This window comes from Onychomys torridus, chromosome 6, assembly GCF_903995425.1.
Source record: "Onychomys torridus chromosome 6, mOncTor1.1, whole genome shotgun sequence".
In the NCBI taxonomy this organism is placed as follows: domain Eukaryota; kingdom Metazoa; phylum Chordata; class Mammalia; order Rodentia; family Cricetidae; genus Onychomys; species Onychomys torridus.
Window position 1 is genome coordinate 113,531,690 of NC_050448.1, and position 21,481 is coordinate 113,553,170.

At 39.8% G+C, this 21,481-nt stretch overlaps 1 protein-coding gene across 1 annotated transcript; it reads left to right on the forward strand.

The window, feature by feature from the left end:
• The first annotated feature begins 1,176 nt into the window (after positions 1-1,176).
• LOC118585722 (all-trans-retinol dehydrogenase [NAD(+)] ADH4) lies at positions 1,177-17,970 on the forward strand. Its single transcript, XM_036190580.1, has 9 exons — positions 1,177-1,223; positions 2,462-2,563; positions 4,018-4,156; positions 5,398-5,485; positions 7,351-7,582; positions 11,612-11,872; positions 14,588-14,717; positions 15,683-15,821; positions 17,946-17,970. The coding sequence occupies exons 1-9, from the start codon at positions 1,206-1,208 to the stop codon at positions 17,968-17,970; spliced, it is 1,134 nt and encodes a 377-aa protein (XP_036046473.1). The 5' UTR covers positions 1,177-1,205.
• Positions 17,971-21,481: the final 3,511 nt, after the last annotated feature.

Consider the following 21,481-nt stretch of genomic DNA (forward strand, 5'->3'; position numbering starts at 1 on the left):
TGACTCTGGCCCCCAGCATCAGTGATCAGAGTCCAGGTCAGGTAGGCACTAGGCACTGGTCCTCAGCACTGCAGTCTGTGGAGGACACTGTGGGACCCAGAGCCACTGGGGCCACTTGTCAGGCCCCCACATCCAGAGGGCAGTGAGAGTTGTTCCCCAACAGCGACTACAGGGCTCCCTGACTGCAGCAGTTAGAAGAGCCCCAGGCAGCTTTTGAACCAGACGCTTTTAGCCCCTGAAACAGAAGTGTTTCCATGTTCCAACAGTCAGTGTTGCCTTGTTAGTATGTGCTGGCTGCACCAGTCCTGAACGTGCAAGCTCGAGCATGTGCAGCAGGGCTCGTGAAGAGAAATTCTATGTAACTCACCATGAGCAAAAAGAAAAAATGGCATAACAGGGGGAGGATGCATAAATTATGGTGAGTTGATACAGTGTAATCTCAACAACAAGAAAAATAAACTACAGTCAGAGGCACTGTGGATGACTGGGAAGATGGCTCAGCGATTAAGAGTACTGGCCTCTCTTCTAGAGGAGCTGGGCTCAATTCCTAGAACCTAAAAGGCAGCTCATGACTGTCTATGATTCCAATCCTAAGAGCTCTGACAATCCCTCTGGCTTGTACGGACACCAAGCACACAGGCGCTACACAGATACAAATGCAGTCAGAACACCCATACACATAAAATAAATAAACAAAGGCACTGGGAACGATCAATAAACGGAATTAAGGGGAAGACACATGGAAGGGTATATATACACTATGAGTCTATTCACACAAACTTAGTAACAAAACTAAACTATTAGATAGGAAAGCAAAATATGTAGTAAAATCACAAATTGCAAGGAAATTATTATCAGGGTGTAGAAGAGAAGAATTGGTGAGAGGAAAGTTCCAGAGCAATTGAAATACCTTTAATTAGTAGTTATTTGTAACTCAGCCTTATACATCTAATGCACTTTATATTGTAATAAATGATAAGAAAAGAGCTAATTAAAAAAAAGTCTTGGTGCCAGCTGGGAGCAATGAGTTTGTAGATGAACTATGACAGTACAAATGTCACAGCAGGGGTCAGGCAGGGCTGTGATTGGACAACCAGCCAGCAGGAATGCTATTTATTCAGTCCTCTGTACAGGACACAGAGCATTCTGGGTAGAGGTGAAAGACCAGTCAGAAAGACATTTCCAAATCAAGCTGCCTAAGGAAGATGGGCACCAATGGAAAGGTAAGTACATAACCTATATCTGCATTTAGCTTCTGCTTCTGTTGTGTCTCTGCACATTTGCTGAAGATGCTTCCTTCTGGGTTACATTCAAGGCACAGCGATTAAAAGTCAACTAAAGGATAGGAACAGTCCATAAGCTAGACATCTGTTCTAAGGAAAACAACTCTGGATTTGCTGAAGTGTCTTCTAGGGTACTCACATATTATTTACATGGTGGCAGGGAAAAAAATTAAGTTGTCTATGCTCTAACCATCAATGCAGAGTATGTATTTAAAACATGGGAACGGATGGGACAAAGTAGATTGCAACATGCTATGTGTATGAACCCATGTGAGGACACCCAAAGGCTTTTCAACATAAAGAGGAAGAAAATGATAAAAGTAGAGATGGATTATTTTTTTCTTATTTTTATTTTGAAATTTTTTGTAATGAATGTACTTTGCATTTGTAATATAAGAAAAAACTATTTAAATCATAATTAAATATTGCAAAGAACAATTGAGAAGCAAGTTTTCAAATGGTCAAAAAAAATTATATCAACAGTACAGGTTGTAGTAAGGACAAAGGATTATAGACTTCCTTTCAATTTTACTTATATTTGAAATTAAAAAATGTAATTTGAGACTGAAAATTAATGTAGGAATTATAAGACCTTAGGTGTTTGGTTTCTTTTCATGTACTTTAACTCAATTCTAGAAAGAGAACAATTTCTAATGAACTTACATTCTACTGTGTAAGCCTCACTTCCCAGATATCTTACCATCTGGAGACCTCAGTTAAACTCAAGTCAGTGGGTTTAGGATGGAACGCTCTTCCCTAACAGTTCCAGAGTGTCAGGAATTCCTGTCGGTCCAATAACCACACTCTTGAAGTAAATCTTACCTATACTAATGACCTGGGCTCAGGTACCTTAGAACTGGTTACAAATGCCCACTGGCCATCTACCAAAACTTTAAGCCTTATAATTATATCTTCTTTGCTATAGAGATAAATATGCAGACATGGTATTAGGATAAGCTTTCATATATTTATTTCTTCAAAATATAAACACTACAATGGCTGTAACATAGAAATTAACTTCTGTTAAGATCTCCTGAAAATATTGTAAGTATACATGTATCTAGTCACAAACTCCTTTTTCATATAGTTACGGCATTGGCCTCTTTGGACAAAATCATCTTACTTTATTTTTCCCTCCCTCCCTCACCACTGTTCTCTCTCTCACCTCTCTCCTTCAGGTTATTACATGCAAGGCAGCCATTGCCTGGGAAACAGGCAGTCCCCTTTGCATTGAAGAAGTTGAAGTGTCTCCCCCCAGGGCTCGTGAAGTTCGAATTCAGGTGAGTAGGGACTTTAGCTGGGCAATACAGACATGGCCCTGAACTAAACATTGACTTTCCCCTGTGGGCAGTTTTACTTTTGGATCCAGGTTTAAAAAGAGGCATTATCATGTGTCTTAGTTAGGATTCCGGTTGCTATGAAGAGACGCCATGACAACGGCAACTCTTTTTCTTTTTTTTTTTTTCGTTTTTCAAGACAGGGTTTCTCTGTGTAGCTTTGGTGCCTGTCCTGGATCTTTCTCTGTAAGTCAAGCTGGCCTTGAACTCACAGAGATCCACCTGGCTCTGCCTCCCAAATGCTGGGATTAAAGGTGTGTGCCACCACTGCCTGGCTCAGCAACTCTTATAAAGGAAAATATTTCATTGTGGTGGCTATTCACAGTTCAGAGGTTTAATCCATTATCATCATGGCAAGAAGCAAGACAGCATGCAGGCAGACATGATGCTAGAGAAGAAGCTGAGAGTTCTACATCTTGACTCACAGGCAACAGGAAGTGATCTGAGACACTAGGTGTGGCTTGAGCATATATGAGACCTCAAACCCCACCTCCACAATGACACACATCCTCCAACAAGGCCACACCTACACCAACAAAGACATTCTTCCTAACAGTGTTACTTCCTTGGGGGTGGGGGGTGTATTTTCTTTCAAACCACCACATCATGCTTTTGTACAGTGGGCTTGAAATTTAATTCAACCATCTTAATATTGATACCAACCCTAAGAATCAGCAAAGTAACTTAACTTTGGATTAGAATTAGTTAGGTTTTCTTTTTGTTTTTCAAATGCTAATTATGGAAAAGTGATATTTTTTAAAAGGGGAGAGAGAGAAGCAGGTCCAAAGCGAAGGAGGTTGAGAACTTGGAGAGCCACCCTGGGCCACAGAGGTCACAGGTGTCAATAGGAGGGATTAGGTTGGGTCAGTAGGGAGGAGTAGAGCAGAACCATTAACAGGAAGTCCAAAGTTATCCACTTTTCCCCTGGACCAACCTATCAGAGGTTTGTGTGTGAGGATGCACAAAGAAGCCTCATGGACGAATCTGAAGAATCACACTGGGACAAGTTGGAGAGATTGGGACATAGTTTCTCTTTACTACAGGAGATTTATTACCCCCACTTCACTTCCTGCAGTCTCCACAGAACAGAACAAGCCATGTGGACCTAAGTTCTCCCCCACTGCCTGGTGTATATTCTCTCATCCCTTTTATCTTTGATTTTTCCTCTCCTAGAGACAGTATCACCAACGCTGATTTTTCCCCCAGCAACAATGAAAATTAGAAAATTAAATTGGATTCCAGGAAGAAAGGAATATAGCCTAGTGTATTATATATGTCCCTTTTTTTCAAACTATAATTCTTTTTCTGAATACTCGGGCTGCTATAATGCTTCAAGATGCCACTGGGCCTAAGAGCACAGCCACAAAACCACAACTCAAGTCTATCTTGCTTTGTAGGTAATCGCCATGTGCGTGTGCCCAACTGACATCAACGCTACCAATCCCAAGAAGAAAGCTCTCTTCCCAGTAGTCCTTGGTCATGAGTGTGCAGGAATTGTAGAAAGTGTAGGGCCAGGAGTGACCAACTTCAAACCAGGTATTTCACCTTCTGATTTCAATGGACTAGAAATCCCCAGCCTTTCCTGTGATGGCTCCTCACAACTGCCTTTGCTTTGTATGCTGTCTGGGCTTTGCTTACAGAGTCTATCTTTCCCAGAGGAACACTGACACAAGCCATCGGTCATGGCATAACAAGGAAGCAGAATATCTGAAACCAGAACAGCCTCCTAAAATCCTGGAAATACCGCCATTTATTTACATAAACAGAGAAATTGTCACAGAAAGCACAGCTACGGGGTTAGCGTAAATTGAAGCTTCCATGGCTCACAGATACTTCCTCCATGTGAAATGGAAATTCACTTTATGGTTATGTAGAGTGAAGGCTTGCAGGAGGCTTAAGGAAAAAGCATCACACACATGTAAATGTTAGTTGAAGTGTCATTTTGGAAGTTCCTTAGATAAAACACAATACCCTGAAGCAAGCCAGTGGATCATCATATTTTATAACATATATACTATGTGCACAGAAACAGATTGCTCCCTCAAAACCTTCATCCTTGAAGGTGTGATCAGTGTCAACCTTTAGTCCTGACTCTGCCACTTACTAGCTGTGTGACTGGGGACAGTTATAATGTTTTTGTGAATGGATTTGGATTTCTCTTTTCTAAAATGGCAGATGTGAGAAGTAAAATAATAACATTATTAGTTATGTTTTGGCTACCATACACTAACGTTGGTCATCAAAGAACCAAATAGGAACTGGATGGGGAGCTAGAAAATGTGGGATTTTAAAGTGAATCAGAATGGCATAAAATGGCAGTGATATAAAGTCTGTGCTCTACCTCTAGCCTAGCATGTCCCACCTCCTCTGTCCTACCAGGATGCTCTCTATACACTCAATACAGAGTGTTTGGGGAGGCAGTAAACTGTCATACTCAGACTTCAGTGAACATACTCCCAGCCAGAAAGAACTCTGTACCTGCTAATACCGGTACAGGCTGGTACTTGGCTGCTGAGCAGATTAAGAAAGAAAAGAATGCAGTACTTGAAAGAACCCACAGTCCTCTATTTTCCTGAAATATTATATTTTTGTTGAATATAAAATGTATAACTATAAAAAAGATGTTTTCCACTGAGAGAAAGTTTTTTAGGGCTGGGAATCAAGCCTGAGACCAGGCATAAATAGACAAGTTCTCCACCACCAGTTCATATCACGGCATGCTTCAGGAACGATGACTACATCTTAGGTTCCATCTAACACGCAGCCTTTCTTCCTAGGTGACAAAGTAATTCCATTCTTTGCACCGCAGTGTAAAAAGTGCAAGTTCTGTCTGAGTCCTCTTACAAACCTCTGTGGGAAAATCGGGTAAGCGCCCCCGACTGTTAATAAACTGAGTGAGAGTAGGTATGACTGTCTTGGACACACTGGCCAAACATAAATGGAGGTGAAAGGATGAGAACTTTCCTTTATTAATTCTACTTCCATGTGCCTGTAAGACATTGTTCCAAACACACAGGAAGAGAAACACACTAAAATGTTCAATCACATGGTTTATAAGAGCAATAAAAAATCACAGGAGTGTCCTTCAATGAAGGAATAGGTTTATCTACTGCTATATCCTAACATAATGAAATACCATATAATGAAAATAGCTAGTCTTAAAATACACATACTAATCTAATTTTACACACATGTTAATGGAAAGAAGTAAGATGCTAAAGGATGTATTATATCGTGTGTCACAGAAAGACAGTACCAGGATTTATGGTTACATGTATATGTAACAAAAGTGTAAACACAACACTGGAATGATAAATTCCCAGTTAAACTTGTATGTACTTCTAGGCGAGTGAGAATGAATGTGTAGAGGCACAGTAGTTTACTCCAGGGCCACCCAGCTTCAGGTACTGAACTCAGGTTTTTCACACACTGTGGCTCAACAGTTGTGAATCTTAATTACCTCAGACTGATTTTTTGTTTTGTCTTGTTTTTGTTGTTTTTGTCTTTTCAAGACAGGGTTTCTCTGTGTAGTTTTGGTGCCTGTCCTGGATCTCACTCTATAGGCCTCAAACTCACAGAGATCCACCTAGCTCTGCCTCCTGAGTGCTCAGATTAAAGATGTACACCACCACTACCCAGCCACCTCAGACTTATTTTATTAAAACCACAGAAAGATGCATTTGTCCTGAATGCTGATTGAAGCTTGTTATTTAGGAAGTTAAAACCTGGGCTAGAGGGATGGCTCAGCAGTTAAAAGTGGTTACTAGTATTTCAGAGGACTTGGGTTCAGTTATCCACATCCACACAGTAACTCTTATAATTCCAGTTCCAGGAGCTCCCTCTCCTGGCCTCTGTGGTACCTACACACATATGGCACATACATACTCACACACATACACACACATAATAGGCAAATCTTTTACAAAAATAAGTTAAAGCCATATTACTCATATCCATGCCTCTGTTTTACTATCTATAAGAAAATACTAATGTCAGTTTGCAAGGCTGAATTAAAACTATACTTTTCGCAAATTCTTAATAAAAATGATGGATTTAGACAATGGCCATGAATTCTAACATAAATAGAAATAATAAGATGCAATGACCCCTCCAGGTACATCACACCACCTTTGAAGTATTCCCCCAAAAATGTGAAATCTGAATCAGACATTTCAATAAAAACTTCTAATTTAAGAGGAAAGGCTGAAACAGAGTTATGTTAAACCAGCTTTCAGTAGACCAGCAACACTTGTAAGGAGAGAAACTCCAGTTATCAACAAGGGAATTACAATATGGAGGTATAAATTTAAAAAGACATCTTAATAAAATGCAATTTGCCGACTTAAAGGAATCCTTTAGAAATATGTACTGAGATATCTCAATACAAATGAAATGATATGATGTGGGAGATGTGTGTATTGTGGCAGCTAAAACTTGACTGGACAGTTAATTAAGATGGAAGGTCATTGGAGTACATGGAGGATCATTGTACTATTCTATTTTTAATTTTACTTGAACTTTCTATCAGAAAAAAAAAATGTGAGTTAATAATATAGCCCTTAAAAGAGCTCCTGACACAAAGCACTCAACAGAAGTTTGTTGGTATTGACACTAAAATAGCTCAAGAATACTATGTATGATGTGAAAGTACCAAATTATATTCCCAAATTTGCCGTTTGATTCCATAAAGCATTCATGACAAATATAACTGTGTTCTTTTCTTTTTCTAGGAACTTTAAATTCCCCAATACTGAACAAGAGCTCATGGAAGACACAACAAGCAGATTTACCTGCAAAGGAAAACCAATTTACCATTTCATGGGAGTCAGTTCATTCTCTCAGTACACTGTAGTTTCAGAAGCCAATCTTGCCAGAGTCGATGATGACGCAAACTTGGAGAGAGTTTGTCTGATTGGATGTGGGTTCTCATCAGGCTACGGGGCTGCCATCAACACTGCCAAGGTAAATGCTATGTTGTCTGCAAACAGAGGTTACCAGGAGACACTGTTGTATAAAGAACTTAGAATTGTCTTCACAATCAGGCTACATTGCTTATTGCCACTGTAATTAGCTATATCATTTATTGCCTCTGTGATTTTCTTTTTCCACATACTGGGGATTGAACCCAGGGCCCTGCACCTGCTAGGAAAATGTTGTACCAATTGAGTTACATTTCCAGTTCAGCCTCTGTGACTTTATATGGGCTATTGGATGTCTCTAAATAATAGTATCAGTAGGTGTGAGCATATTAAGTTGTATTGCATATATAAAACACTGGTTTAACAAGCTACATATAGATGTGCCCTGATTTAAATAAAGTTCATTTAAGCATGTCCTCTAAATATGAATGCTCTTCTGTGGACAACAGCAAATGGAGAAACTCCACCTATCTCCATTTGGTCACCCAGCTTTCTCCCTGATTCTGTAGATTATTCTCCCTCAATCAATAAGAATTTACCCATTCCCCATCCCCTTGTGGCTTCAAGAGATTATATTCTTGCAAGATGTGTCTGTGGTGTCCTCTTAGGATTTGAACACTCTTGCAAGGCTGACTGGGTTACAAACAAAGACAGAAGATAGTTTAAAACAAAAAGATTTCTTAGGTGGATACTTCAGACATCCCTTAAGCACTCCAGCAAAGAAGCCCCATCTCTCCCTGCTGACCCCACTAGATATATTAGATATAAGTAAAGTCTATCACTATCTATGTAGTTGGGTTTTTCTTTGGGCCACCAGCTCACAAATAGTGACATGGAGACTTATTAATTACGAAAGCTTCACCTTAGCTTAGGCTTGTCCCACTAGCTCTTATGACTTATATTAACCCATTTATTTTCATCATTGTTCTGTCATGTGGCTCATTACCTCATCTCTCCATACTGCCCATGCTACTTCCTCTGCTTCCAGCTGGCGAGTCTGTCTTTCCTCTTCCCAGAGTCCTCTCTGTGTCTGAAAGTCCCATTTAACCTCTTCCTGCCTAGCTATTGCCATTCAGCTCTTTATTAAACCAATCAGAAGGTGCTTTGGCAAAGACACATCTTTACAGTGTAAACAAATATTCCTTAACATTTCTATCTGTCTGTCTGTCTGTCTATCATCTGTCTATCTGTAGCTCACTCATTCACTGCTCCCACCAGTACTACATCTACCAGGCTACCCTCAAACCCATGGTCCTACTGACTCTGCCTTCCAAGTGCCAGAATTACAGGCATGAGCCACACCATGCTGGACTTCCACTTTGAATTTAGGTTTTGATGGGTTGGGGTTTTTTTAACTTTTTGTAAAATGTATTTATTTTATGTGTCTGAGTATTTTGCCTGCATGTATATGCACTATAGGATATATGTGCCTGGGGATCAGAAGAGGGCATCCAATCCCCTATAAGTGGAGTTATAGATGATTGTGAGCTCCCATGTGAGGGCTGGGAATCAAACTTGGGTCCTCTTCAAGAACAGCAGGTGTTCTTAACTACTGAGCCCTCTCTTTAGTTCCTTGAATAATTTTAATGAATGGAAATTATATATGGAGTTCTGATGTTCTGACATACAGACAGATATAATGTGATGTTCTGATAAACAGAGAGAGAGAGAGAGAGAGAGAGAGAGAGAGAGAGAGAGAGAGAGAGAGATGGATGGACGGATGAATAGATGGATGGTTAAATGATAAAATAACATACCTATTTCCTCACAAAATTACCTTTTCATAATAAAAAAAAACCTTTACTTGTATCTCCAGCAATATTTAAGTATAGATTAGCTGATGATGATAGTCATCATTCTCTTTAGGTTTTCTCAGATGTTTTTGGTATTAGCACTGAGTTGGCTGTATGGTTTGAAATTATATTCTCCTATTTCAAAGGTTTTCTCAATTCTGTTGTCTGTCTCCTTGGTTATGCAAATTATTAGACTGATATAATCCCATTCATCTATTTTTCTTTTGTTTCCCATGCTTCAATTTCTTTGTTTTGTTCTGTTTTTGGAGTCAGGGCCTCACTAGGAAGCCCACAATGGCCTTGTTTGATCTTGTGATCTTTGTCCCAGAGTAAGATCCAAGAAATCACTGTGTAGATCATGGTCGTGAATACTTTCCCTTATATTTTTTCTAGCAGATTGATAGCTTTATCTGTTGCATTTAAGTCTTTAACCCACTGTGAGCTGAATTTTTATATAGTATAAGAGTCAGTTGGGCTGGAGAGATGGCTCAGAGGTTAAGAATACCATCTATACTCTTCCAGAGGTCCTGAGTTCAATTCCCAGCAACCACATGGTGGCTCACAGCCATTTATAATGAGATCTGGTGCCCTCTTCTGGCCTGCAGCCATACATGGAGGCAGAATGTTGTATACATAATAAATAAATCTTAAAAAAAAAAAATTCAGTTGGGCATGGTGGCACATGCCTTTGATCACACTGGGAGGCAGAGGCATATGGATCTCTGTGGATTTGAGGCCACCCTGATCTACATAGTTAGTTCCAAAATAGCCAGAGCTACATAGAGAGATCCTTGTCTCAAAAAAAAGAAGTCTAATTTCTTTTGCATGCTGATACCAGTTTTTTTTCAGCACAGTTTACTCAAAAGCCTGTCTTTCCCCATTGCATAAAGTAAAAATGTGCAACATCTGTGCTCCTTACTAATTATGTTTCCAAATTAGTTGACATCAACATGTCCCATGGACTTTTTTGCTTCTTTTCTTTTCCTTATTCTTCTCCTTTTGCTTATTCTTTAATCTAAGCAGTTTCTAATACTCATCAGAAAATACTAATTAAGCTTCTCTCTATGTCATATTTTCTGCCACTCTTCTAAGAATTTGTGCCAACTACATGACTTTTCTTACCATATTTTAAGTCAATGTAAGAAGCCCTTCATCAAGGACTCGGTATACATGAGTCCCCAATAATGCAGGAGATTAAACAAGCCTCTGCATTAAAACACTGGCCAGCCATGGTGGCTCATACCTGTATTCCCAGCATTCGAGAGACTGAGGCCAGAGGACCACCATGGGGCCAACACAGGCTAAATAATGAGTTCCATGTCAGCTAGGTCTACAATGTGATACCTGTTTCAAAACCAAACCAAGAAAGGGGGATTATAAACTATTGTGTATGGTATAAGAAAAACAAAACGGCACTGATTTCTGGCTGAAGAATAAAGACCAGTTTCATGGAGAGAGAGCTGTTTAAGCCTAGCCTAGGATAAGATCTACTCTAAGGAACTGGGATGGAAAGTACACTGGCTTGATTCAGGAAGAGGAAATTGAGACACAATGAGAGAAAAGCGCACCATATATGGTTGCTGTGGAAAATGATGGAAATGGAAATGAAACTGAAAGGTGGATAGGAGTCATCAAAACTTTACCAAGTATGGTATCACATGCCTGTACTACACAGTACTATATAGAGGCCTAAGCAAGATGACCTCAAGTTCAAGGCCACTGTGGCCTAATAGTGAGAATGTGTCTCCAACAAGCAAATGAGCATCCTTCAGTTCCATGCAAAGATATTTGGACTTCATCCCACCTAAATAAAGTGACAATCTGGGATAATCAAGTCCAACTATTTATAGAAATATGTATAACATTTATAGAAATATTAATCGTCATTCAAAAACAACTGCACAGCAAAATAAGGTCCACTAGAACTACAGATGCCAATTTGCCTCTCACCCAGTTTCAATGGGGGAAAAACAACTCCTTTAGAATGTGCGGGCTTTTTAATTGTTTCTAACACCAATGAAGGGCAATGTGAAAACAGAAAATTCTTTCCACTTTGGTTTTCTCCTTATGAACTGATAGCTTAATGGCCCTTAAAAACTTTTACAAACTTCGGTAGGAACGCATCTGTCTTCACATTGGCAGATTCTCACCACTGGATACATCCTAGCTTTATAACAGGCATTTTTTAATCTTTGTGTCTGAGTCATCTCTCCCTCGCCTATGAAAGCAGCAGCTGAGAGCAGCAGCTGTAAGTCACACTGCACTTTCCCTGCCTGCAGGTCACCCCTGGCTCTACCTGTGCTGTCTTTGGCCTGGGCTGTGTAGGTCTTTCTGCAGTAATCGGGTGTAAAACGGCAGGTGCTTCCAGAATCATCGCTATTGACATCAACAGCGAGAAGTTTCCAAAAGCCAAGGCCCTGGGAGCCACTGACTGCCTTAATCCCAGGGACCTAGATAAACCCATCCAGGATGTCATCACTGAACTGACCAATGGAGGTGTGGATTTCTCCCTTGACTGTGCAGGAACAGCTCAGTCCTTGGTATGTGCGTTTCTCTCCCCATCCTCAGCCATTGCATCTTACTTCTAATATGTTCTTTAATCACCAAATAATAGGGAAAAAAGAGCCATGTCTAGAACAGTAGATGTCCTTCTACATATTAATATTTTCAAGGGGCAGAAAGAAAAGAATTGTCAACTATAAATCATCAACTACTCCCTCAGCCACTTTGTGTCATAGCTCGCTGCTGTGGCCTCTGTGTTAGTCTGTTTTATGTTACTGTGATGAATTACCTGTGATTCTGGTGCTTAAGAGAAAAGGCTTGTTTTGCTTACATTTTGGAAACTGAAAACATCTAAACATCACAGGGTCAGCTTGGGTGAGACTCTCCCATCTGTATCACCCCACATGCAATGGATTATGGTGGGAGCATGTGTGTCCATTAGGCCTCTTAAAGATCCCACCAGTTATCAACACGCCACGCAGAAGACCAATGCATGAATCCTTGCACAGTCACATTGAGTCCAAGTCACAGCATGTTCCAAACACTAGTGTGGCCTGTGAGTTCAGGCCCCCAACGTGAGCAGCTATGCCACTTATCTCCACATATTCATTCCTTTGACATCTCTTCTTAGGAAGAAAATAATATTTTCCAACTTTGTTTTCCATGATGACTACACTTCTTTCTAACAGGAAACTTAGGGGTTCCTTTATTTTTACTTAGCCAGGGAAGTTTCCTTCCTCTATCAAGTGAAATAAAAAAGAGGATGAACCACCCATCACAGACAGGTCATCTCTGTAGTTTTCGATTGTGGTAGTGACCAGCTTTATTTCTCAGTAAATAATCACTTAGTTTGTACTTGCTCAAGATACTGATTTTATTCTTGTCTGTTTGGGGATGAAATGACTAAAGAGTTTATCAGCTAAGTTATCTGCCTTTTTCCTTCTTGGTTCAGTAATGGGGGTGAGAAGCAGTTGTGATGTTTTTCCACGTGAGTGACACTGTCACTAGCCTGGTTGCTCAACCTCCTCCTAGAGGTGGATAAAGGAGTAAAAGCTAGAAAGAAACAGACCTTGGGCTGTTTCTTTCCCTGGGTCTTTCCTGACTCGTGCGTTCTCTGGAAGGGAACAGAGCCGGGAAGAAAGCCATTCAACAGCCACACACCAACTGCCTGACAGCAGCTAACAGGTGGTAAAAGCTGGTAAACACTGAGTGCTACTGAGGACAGCTCAAGGCTCTTCTCTGTGCTGTGCCCTGTGTTCTGGGCTTCCTGCTCTGCAGCTGCAGTGCTCACATCCATTCTGCACTGTCCAGAGCTCTGATTTTACAGTGGGGGGGGGGCGACCTACCAGCCACATTGTTTTATTTATTATGATAGCTGGCATTAGACTTTGCCTTCGTTAGGGTTTCTATTGCTCTGATGAAACACCATTTCTCCATGGGGAGGGAAGGGTTTATCTGGCTTACACTTCCACACTGTAGTCCATCTTTGAATGAAGCCAGGACAGAAACTCACACAGGACAGGAACCTGGAGGCAGGAGCTGACGCAGTGTGCAGCAATGTGAAGCCAACAAAGATTTTTCTAAAAGCATCACCCCAAAAGTTCAAAATCAAATTGGCCACAAAGTATGTGAACAAAGTTTACACTTGTCTTCTATATGAGTCTCAAAGGATTTAAAATATTTATCTGTTTGCCTAATGGCTTCTACATGGAATGGTCTTCCACAATGAAACTTACATTTTCAATTCTTAGCATTTTTATATCAACCCCAGATTTACAATCTTCTCTGTCTCAGTCAATGATTAGTTTGTGTCTAAATCTCATCCATGTGGAGACTCAGCAATCAATGAAGTTCAAATCCATGGCCTCACAATCTCAACAAGAGCAGACATAACAGGCAGGATACATCCTAACTGGAGGCTTAAAAATGTAAGGAAATAAAGTATAATTTTCTAGTAATTTTTCTGTTTTAAATAGCATTTCTCCGTATTTATCCTACTTTTAAATTTAAGTATTCAATGTGTGCCTCTTCACCACTGAACAATATTTGATGCTTCTCATTTATGACTTTGGCAATAAAACTTTGAACAAGAAAACATCTGGAGAGAGAAAAAAGCAGTTCACCTAGCAGGAGGTCAGGCCACACAGGCTCTACGGAATCATTTACTCTCTTCATACTTTTCAATATTTTAGTTGCAGGCCCAGTAAAGGTTTGTGGCAGATTGTCAAACCATTACTGATTAAAGTTCATGCTCTACATAGCATTCTTAATTCCACATTCATGTTTCTCAGTATTCATGTTACACTTTGCAGCCAAAAAATGGTATTTGTACAGGGTAAACTATGTCCCATTTCCTTTTAATATACTTTTGATACTATTAAGATTGTTTTTTTAAGGCAGATGTGGAGGCACACACCTTTAATCCCAGTGCTTGGGAGACAGAGGCAGGTGGCTCTCGGAATCTTAGGCCAGCCTGGTCTACAGAGCGAGTTCCAGGACAGCCAGAGCTACACAGAGAAACCGTGTCTCAAAATACAAAAGAAAACAAAAAAGAGTGGTTTTTGTGGGTTTGACATGTAACAGAATGCTAGAGCCTCAAGGCTCAATCAGATAACACGATGGCCTCCTTAACTTGAGCCTATTATGTAACTGACAACATTGTACTAAGCTTCCCTGGAACACTGTATATAGCCACACCAGAGTTCCCGTTTATTTCTCAGCCTGCCCAGGTAATCTTCTGTTTGACATTTCAGAAAGCAGCTGTGGAGTGCACAATATTTGGCTGGGGATCATGTACTGTGGTTGGAGCAAAGGTTGAAGAAATGAATATATCCACTGTGGACATTATAATGGGCCGTTCCATAAATGGAACATTCTTTGGTGGTCAGTTTTTTTCTTCATAGTTTTTCCTTTTTCTCACTAATATATGAAACTATTAAAGATTATTGAATTTTGAAAAGAATAATAATTTGTATAAACATGGAGTATACAAAAACTATTCCAATTTTTGAGAAGTAAATGAAGTTTACGTGGAAATATGACTATAATTACGAATTTGAAATTCAGTTTAAGTACCTGAGGTTAGTGGTGCAAGCCTATAATTCCAGCACTCAAGAGGATGAAGCAGATGGATCATAAGTTTGAGGTAAGCCTTCATATACTGAGTTCAAGGCCTACCCAAGCTGCATGACAAGAACCTATCAAAAAAGAAAAGAGAAAAAAAACTCAAGAGGTATTGAAATGAACCAATCAGTTGAAAGGAACAAAGGGGAAATTTTGGTCTAATTAAGATAATTCTTAGCTAGAATGGATAATAATCTTGAATTTTTCTTATGAAGAAAAACTTTATTATTTATTTATTTACTTATTTTAGCTTTTTGAGACAGAGTTTCTCTTTGTAGCCCTGGTTGTACTGGAACTCACTGTGTAGACCAGGCTGGCCTTGTACTCAGAGATCTACCTGCCTCTGCTTCTGAGTTCTGGGATTAAAGGCGTGTGCCACCACTGCCTGGCAAAGAAAAAATTGTAAATATAATAAATCCTTAAATTTAAAGATGGAGCAAAGCTTGAGCTTAATGTATTTAAAGCAACCCAAATCTGACCCAGTAATTTCACGGCTTCAACAAACACAATTATCTAGATTTAAATAAACAAAAAGACATCAAACTAGAAGAGTGCCAGCAGGAGGGGGGGCAGGCAACAAGAGCGAGAACTTGGGGAGAGTAGATATTAGCAAAGTATGTTGTGTGTGTGTATGAATTCCATAAAGATGTAAAGGAGAAACCTAAACTACTTCTGTACGTCAAATGACACGCCTTTCTTTATATGGCATTGTGGCCAAATTACAGGTTGGAAAAGTGTAGATTCTGTCCCAAACCTGGTTACTGACTACAAAAATAAGAAATTCGATCTGGACATACTGGTGACCCATACCCTACCTTTTGACAGAATCAATGAGGCGATTGACCTGATGAACCAAGGGAAAAGGTAAACTGCCAAGTCTATGAATAAGTGGTTTAGAAATCTTTATGAATTTTTATTTATGTTACTTCATTTTATGTGTACATGTGTACAATGTGTGTGTGTGTGCGCGCGCATGCACTGTGTCCATGTAGGTGCCTAAGGAAGCCAAGATAGGATGTCAGATCCCCTGGAACTAGAATTACAGGCATTTGTGAGCCATCTGATATGGATGCTGGGAATTGAACCTGGCTCCTGTGCAAGAACATCAAATGCTCCTACACAGTGAGCCATCTTTCTAACCCCAACCTTTATGATATCTAGATGATGTCTTAACAGATCAAATACTAGCCGTTTGGAAAAGAGAAAGGCTTCCATGTCTGCAATGCGGTGCTCTGTGGTGTGCAGCATACAGTAGAGGCATACCCTGACAGATGTTTTCCCTCTGACAATTGCTAACGCAAGCCAGTTGCTCCCCAGAAGGAAAGAGTTCTATAGTACAATGGTAGGTTCCTCTGGTCCAGTGTGCCTAAGTCTAGAATCGTTTTCTATGATTTGTCAAAGGGCTTTCATGGTCAGAGCCCTGTGCAACCACTGAGGCATGGGGGGTGGAGGAGAGACAACAACGACTGGGTAAGACTGGGATGAATCATTTTAGTTAATTTACAGCCTTCATTAGCAGAAACAAAGAGTGGACACTAAGAACAATGGTATTTAAAAGAGAAATAGAGCAAAGAACTTAAAAGACATTGCAAAAAAAGAAGAGGGATAATTAAAGTGGAGCAGCCTAAATTGAAGTGGAGTGATGGGAGCTGGAATCAGAAAATAAATGCTGCAGGAAAAAAAAATATGGGTCCATGAGGTAAGGACTCAGGTTACTTCATGGAGAAGAAACAGGAGAAAATATCCCAGTGACATGTACTTTCCCAGTTTTCAAACACATTAGCAACTCCATACCAAAAAGTTCAAGAAAGAGAGAAAAAAATGGTTATTTTATAGCTATATTATGTAGATATAATAAACACTGCAGTATCTTATAAATCTCAATATGCCCACAGTATTTCTCAAGTTAGGAGTTGGGTTGGGATGTCTGAGAAACTGGGGTTCGTAGCTCCTCTACCACGACCCCTTTTCTCCCAAGTTCCTAGTCACGGAATAGATCCACAAGGAATACTAAGTGGAAGTAGCCAAGTGGAAAACGTCACGTTGCATTGTTAGAAGATGGATAAATCTCCCATATTCCACAAGGAATTCCCAAGCAACTAGTGGTTGAGCAGAAGCTTAGGTATAGGTCTAGCTGAGGTGAGTTTCATATTCCCTCACTGGCCCTGAGGGAACCACCTAACTATCTACAGATGGACAAGTGGCCGTCACCACACAGGCACAGGAATCCCATGAGAGGGAAAGTCCTCCTGCCTTCCTCACTACACAGATGAAAGAGAGTGACGGAAAAGCAAAGGGACACAATGACTCACTCCACAGTCCATCTAACTTCCATTTCCTGGGTAAAGAACATGTGTAGGCATGGCACCTTGCGTATGCCAGCCTTCCTCAGCTCCTACTGTGGTGTCTGAGATAGGGTTTCTGTCCTTGTCTATACACGTCAGGATGACTCGAGATAGCATCATTGGGGTTTTCAGAAAGTAGCATCTGAGCACATCAGCCTCTCTCCTTTGATGTCCTACTTTGCCATGAGTGGTGACTTCCCAACACTAAAGTCTCATTCCCCAGCTAGTACACCTTAATTCTTGACAGCACCACCAGCAACAAGGGCCTAACTCTGTCACGTCAAAATTCCCACTTTCCCCCAGTCTATTAACACTGTCACAAATATTATTAACGCCATGAATGGAGAAAGATGATAAATTGAAGAAATGATTCTTAATAACGTGGGCATCTACTGAAAGAAGGAATGAGAATGGAACAACAGAGGGGAATGAGGTTGAATGTGGTCAAAGAACATTGTATACGTGCATTAAAATGTCATAATGAACCCCATTACTGCATACAAACAGTACATGTTAATAGTATGTATTTCTCTAAAGAAAGGTAAGCTCAAACTCTAAACTGAAAAGAAAAGCAACCTTGTGGACTTTGGATAAACGTTCATATAAATGGTATTTATTGTTGTTTTATTATTATTATTATCAGCATCCGAATAATCCTGACCTTTTGAAGATACAGAAGTGATTTGGAATATTATCTGATTGGATCTGAGCCTGTCTGGTTGACTTACTACTTCACAGATGAGCCAAGGCAAGCTATGAGTGTAAGCACAAGTTTACACTTCGCACCGCAACTTCAATGAACTATAATTGTGTAGTAAGTGCACCTATAAAACATATTCAGATTTCCTATATGAAATAACTGATCTGGACCTGTGGCTCAGGGGAACATCCCTTGCTTAGCATGTGCAAAGTCTGGAGTTCAAAGTCCAGAAAAATAAATGGATGAGCAATGAATAAGATACCTAGATAAATAGAATCATATGTTAGGAATTGTTTAAAACTATTTCTCAGAAGTAGAGGTGGGAAATAAAAAATAAATATTGGCTGTATGTTTGAACTTCTTAAGATGAAGATGAATACATGGAATTTCATTATACTGTTCTTTCCAGTTTCATCTATGTTGACAGTTTTCCACAATAAAGAGATCTTTTTACTGGAAAGAAAACTATAACATATATATTATATGTACATGTGTGTATAAAATATTATTATATGGTTTATGTGTTCTAATAAACTATAAGCTTTTTTTCTTAAATCAGATGCTAATTTTTTAATATCTGTTAATTTCTTTTCTCTTAGCCCCATTTTATAATCATTCACTACAATCATAAGTAATCAGATATCAAAATCTACACAAAAGAAAATGTTTAAAAGAAAAAATATATCTACACTCTCAATTTCTCTCTGTAAAATAACTGTCCTTTTGTCCGATAGTTGTAATACACTACGTTTTGTGCTTTGCTGGACAATAAACTGTAATTGGCACAAACTGATGCTATTTTCTAAAGTCAACTAAAAGTAATAAAGAACAAGCAGGGCAGTGGTGGTGCACACCTTTATCCCAGCACTCAGAAGGCAGAGGCAGGCGAACCTCTGAATTTAAGGCCAGCCTGTTTACAGAGCAGTAATGTCTCAAAGTGGAGGCTTGTGTTCCTGGTTGGCTGGTTTGAAACAGGGTTATGGTTGGTCTCAAAACCAGGACATAGATCAGGGTGGTCTCAAATGAACAGGCCATCCTCCTCCTTGTGGCTAAGTGCTAAGATCAGGCATGTATCATCTGTTCCTACTTCTTGAAGATTATTTCTTAGAAATAGAAGAAAATTGGTCTGGGCATGTGTGGTGGAATTCACTCGTCTGAGACCTTGGGCTATCTGGCCTGATTTTGAGGCAGTGCTTCTTGTCAGCCTACATGATCTCTTAAAAGGAGAGAGGGAGGGGGTCACGAGCTTACTCTTGGAAGTAGAAGGCTTCCTGGCACATGGTCCTGGCGCATGGATCATCTAGGGGTGTGCCTTATGTGATTTCCCCTGTCCATGTCAGAATCTCAACTGGTGTTGTCACTGTGCAGGTCTTGTATAAAGATTTTATCGGTGCACTTCCTGTCATATATAGAAGACACTATGTGAAAACAGACTTCCTGTTTTGAGTGGAATTTTTCAAAAACACTTTCTATATTCTTCTTTTCTTTAATCAAGGCCAACCCTGAATACAAATAGAGATCTTATTTTTAAAAAAATCACATACAAGTAATGCAGTTTGCAATGCATAGAATATATGAAAGTCTACATTCTGGCAGCTGCCTCCTTTTCCTGCAAGCTCTCTTTCACTAATGAGTGCCATTTCGTGAAAGGCTACATGCAACACACACTACAGCATGTCTAGAGTGTCAGGCCACTGTAACAGACTAGAACTGGATTCCCTCCAAAGGGAAAAAACAAACAATATTATAGTAATGGTTTGCTGTGCAGTGTACTTTCTGTTGTTGTAAAGAACAACCCTGCTCTTTATTTGCCAGTGTTTTAATCTAAGGATTAAAAAATTAAGGCACATATACCACTGACCTTCTTTGAGATATTAAAGCTACATATCAAAATGTGTTTTCCCCAACATAACAGGGCACACATTTATTTATAAAAACTGTTTTGTGGGTCTAACATTATTGACAATATTCATGCATTCCTGTAATAGTGTAGAACACTTGAGTTTAGAAGGCAATCTGATCACAGTGCTACTATACATTTGTCTGAAAAGACAAAGAGTTTTAACATAATTACTATGCCTTCTGGCACCTTAGTTTTCAAAATGCTACCACAGCACCCTCTGGTGTTCCTTCTAATTTTCTATGTCCTAGCTGCCATTTTCACTGAGAGAAACAAATTGGGAAGGATAGCAATTTCTATTGATATCAAGGCTATCATTTTAAAGTGTCCCTTCCTATGAATTACCTAATGTGATTCTCAAACACTTTCTGCTATAAGGCCCCTGAAGGCAGGGCCATATTCCTAACCTGAGTGCCTTACAGAGCAGCTTTCAACCGCTCATCCCATGGAGTAGGCAAAGCAGACTTTATTGTCTCCAATGAGGGAATCTGTTACAAGAACAGACACACACACACACACACACACACACACACACACACACACACACACACTACTTTTCCAACTGGCTTATGAGGATGATACCTCTGCAAGCTAAACATTCTTTGTTGGTTTTAGTTTGGTGATGATAGATGTTTGGTTGGTTTTTTTGGTTTATTTTGCTTTGTTTGAGAGCCACCTGTCTCTGCCTCCTGGGTGCTACAATTAAAGGCATGTGTTGCCAAACCCAGCCAAGGTAAACATTTTCCTGAGGACAGCTAGAGAAACATGGAATGTTCTTGTTTTTAAGTGATACTTAATGAAGAAGATAGAGGTGATTTTACAAGATTTGGGAGTTTAGAGAGAGGCAGAAAGTAAATGTGCCCAAAGTATCCATGGGTACACTTAAGTGACAGACCTAGAGGTGTTCATCCTCTTCTTTTTCAAATTATGAAACATTGTAGTAGGAAACTTAAAGAGTCTTATTAATAAAACTCAAACCCGAGGCCAGTTATTGGGGTGAATGCTGGAAGATCAGAGAAGCAGAACAAGCCACAGCTATCTCACCTTGCTAGTTCCTCAGGTGATCCTGTTTCATCAGGCTGGAAGCTTCTGAGTCCTCCTCCACATGAATCTCAGCTGAACTGTGTTGCTCCAAAGCTTAACTAACTATATGCTTTTCCCCCTTTAGTTCCTGGTCCTCACGCCTTATATACCTTTTTCTTTCTGCCCCCACTCCCTGGGATTAAAGGCGTGGGTCACTAGGCTTAGCTGTTTCTAAAGTGGCCTTGAACACACAGAGATCCACCTGGCTCTGCCTCCCAAGTGCTGGGATTAAAGGCGTGTGCTACCACCACCCAACTTCTGTTAGGGCTTACTCTTCCTATTTTCTAGCCACCATTTTTGGCTTTGTTCTAGTGGCTGTCTGTTCTCTGACCCCAGATATGTTTATTTCAGGGAACACACAATATTCCAGGGAACACAATACCCACCACAAAACATTTCAAAAAAAAAAAAAAAAAAAACTGGTGAAGACATTTTGAAGATAAAAATTTTGAAGATTAAAAACTTGAGTGAAGACATAATGAAGAAATCACTTTGA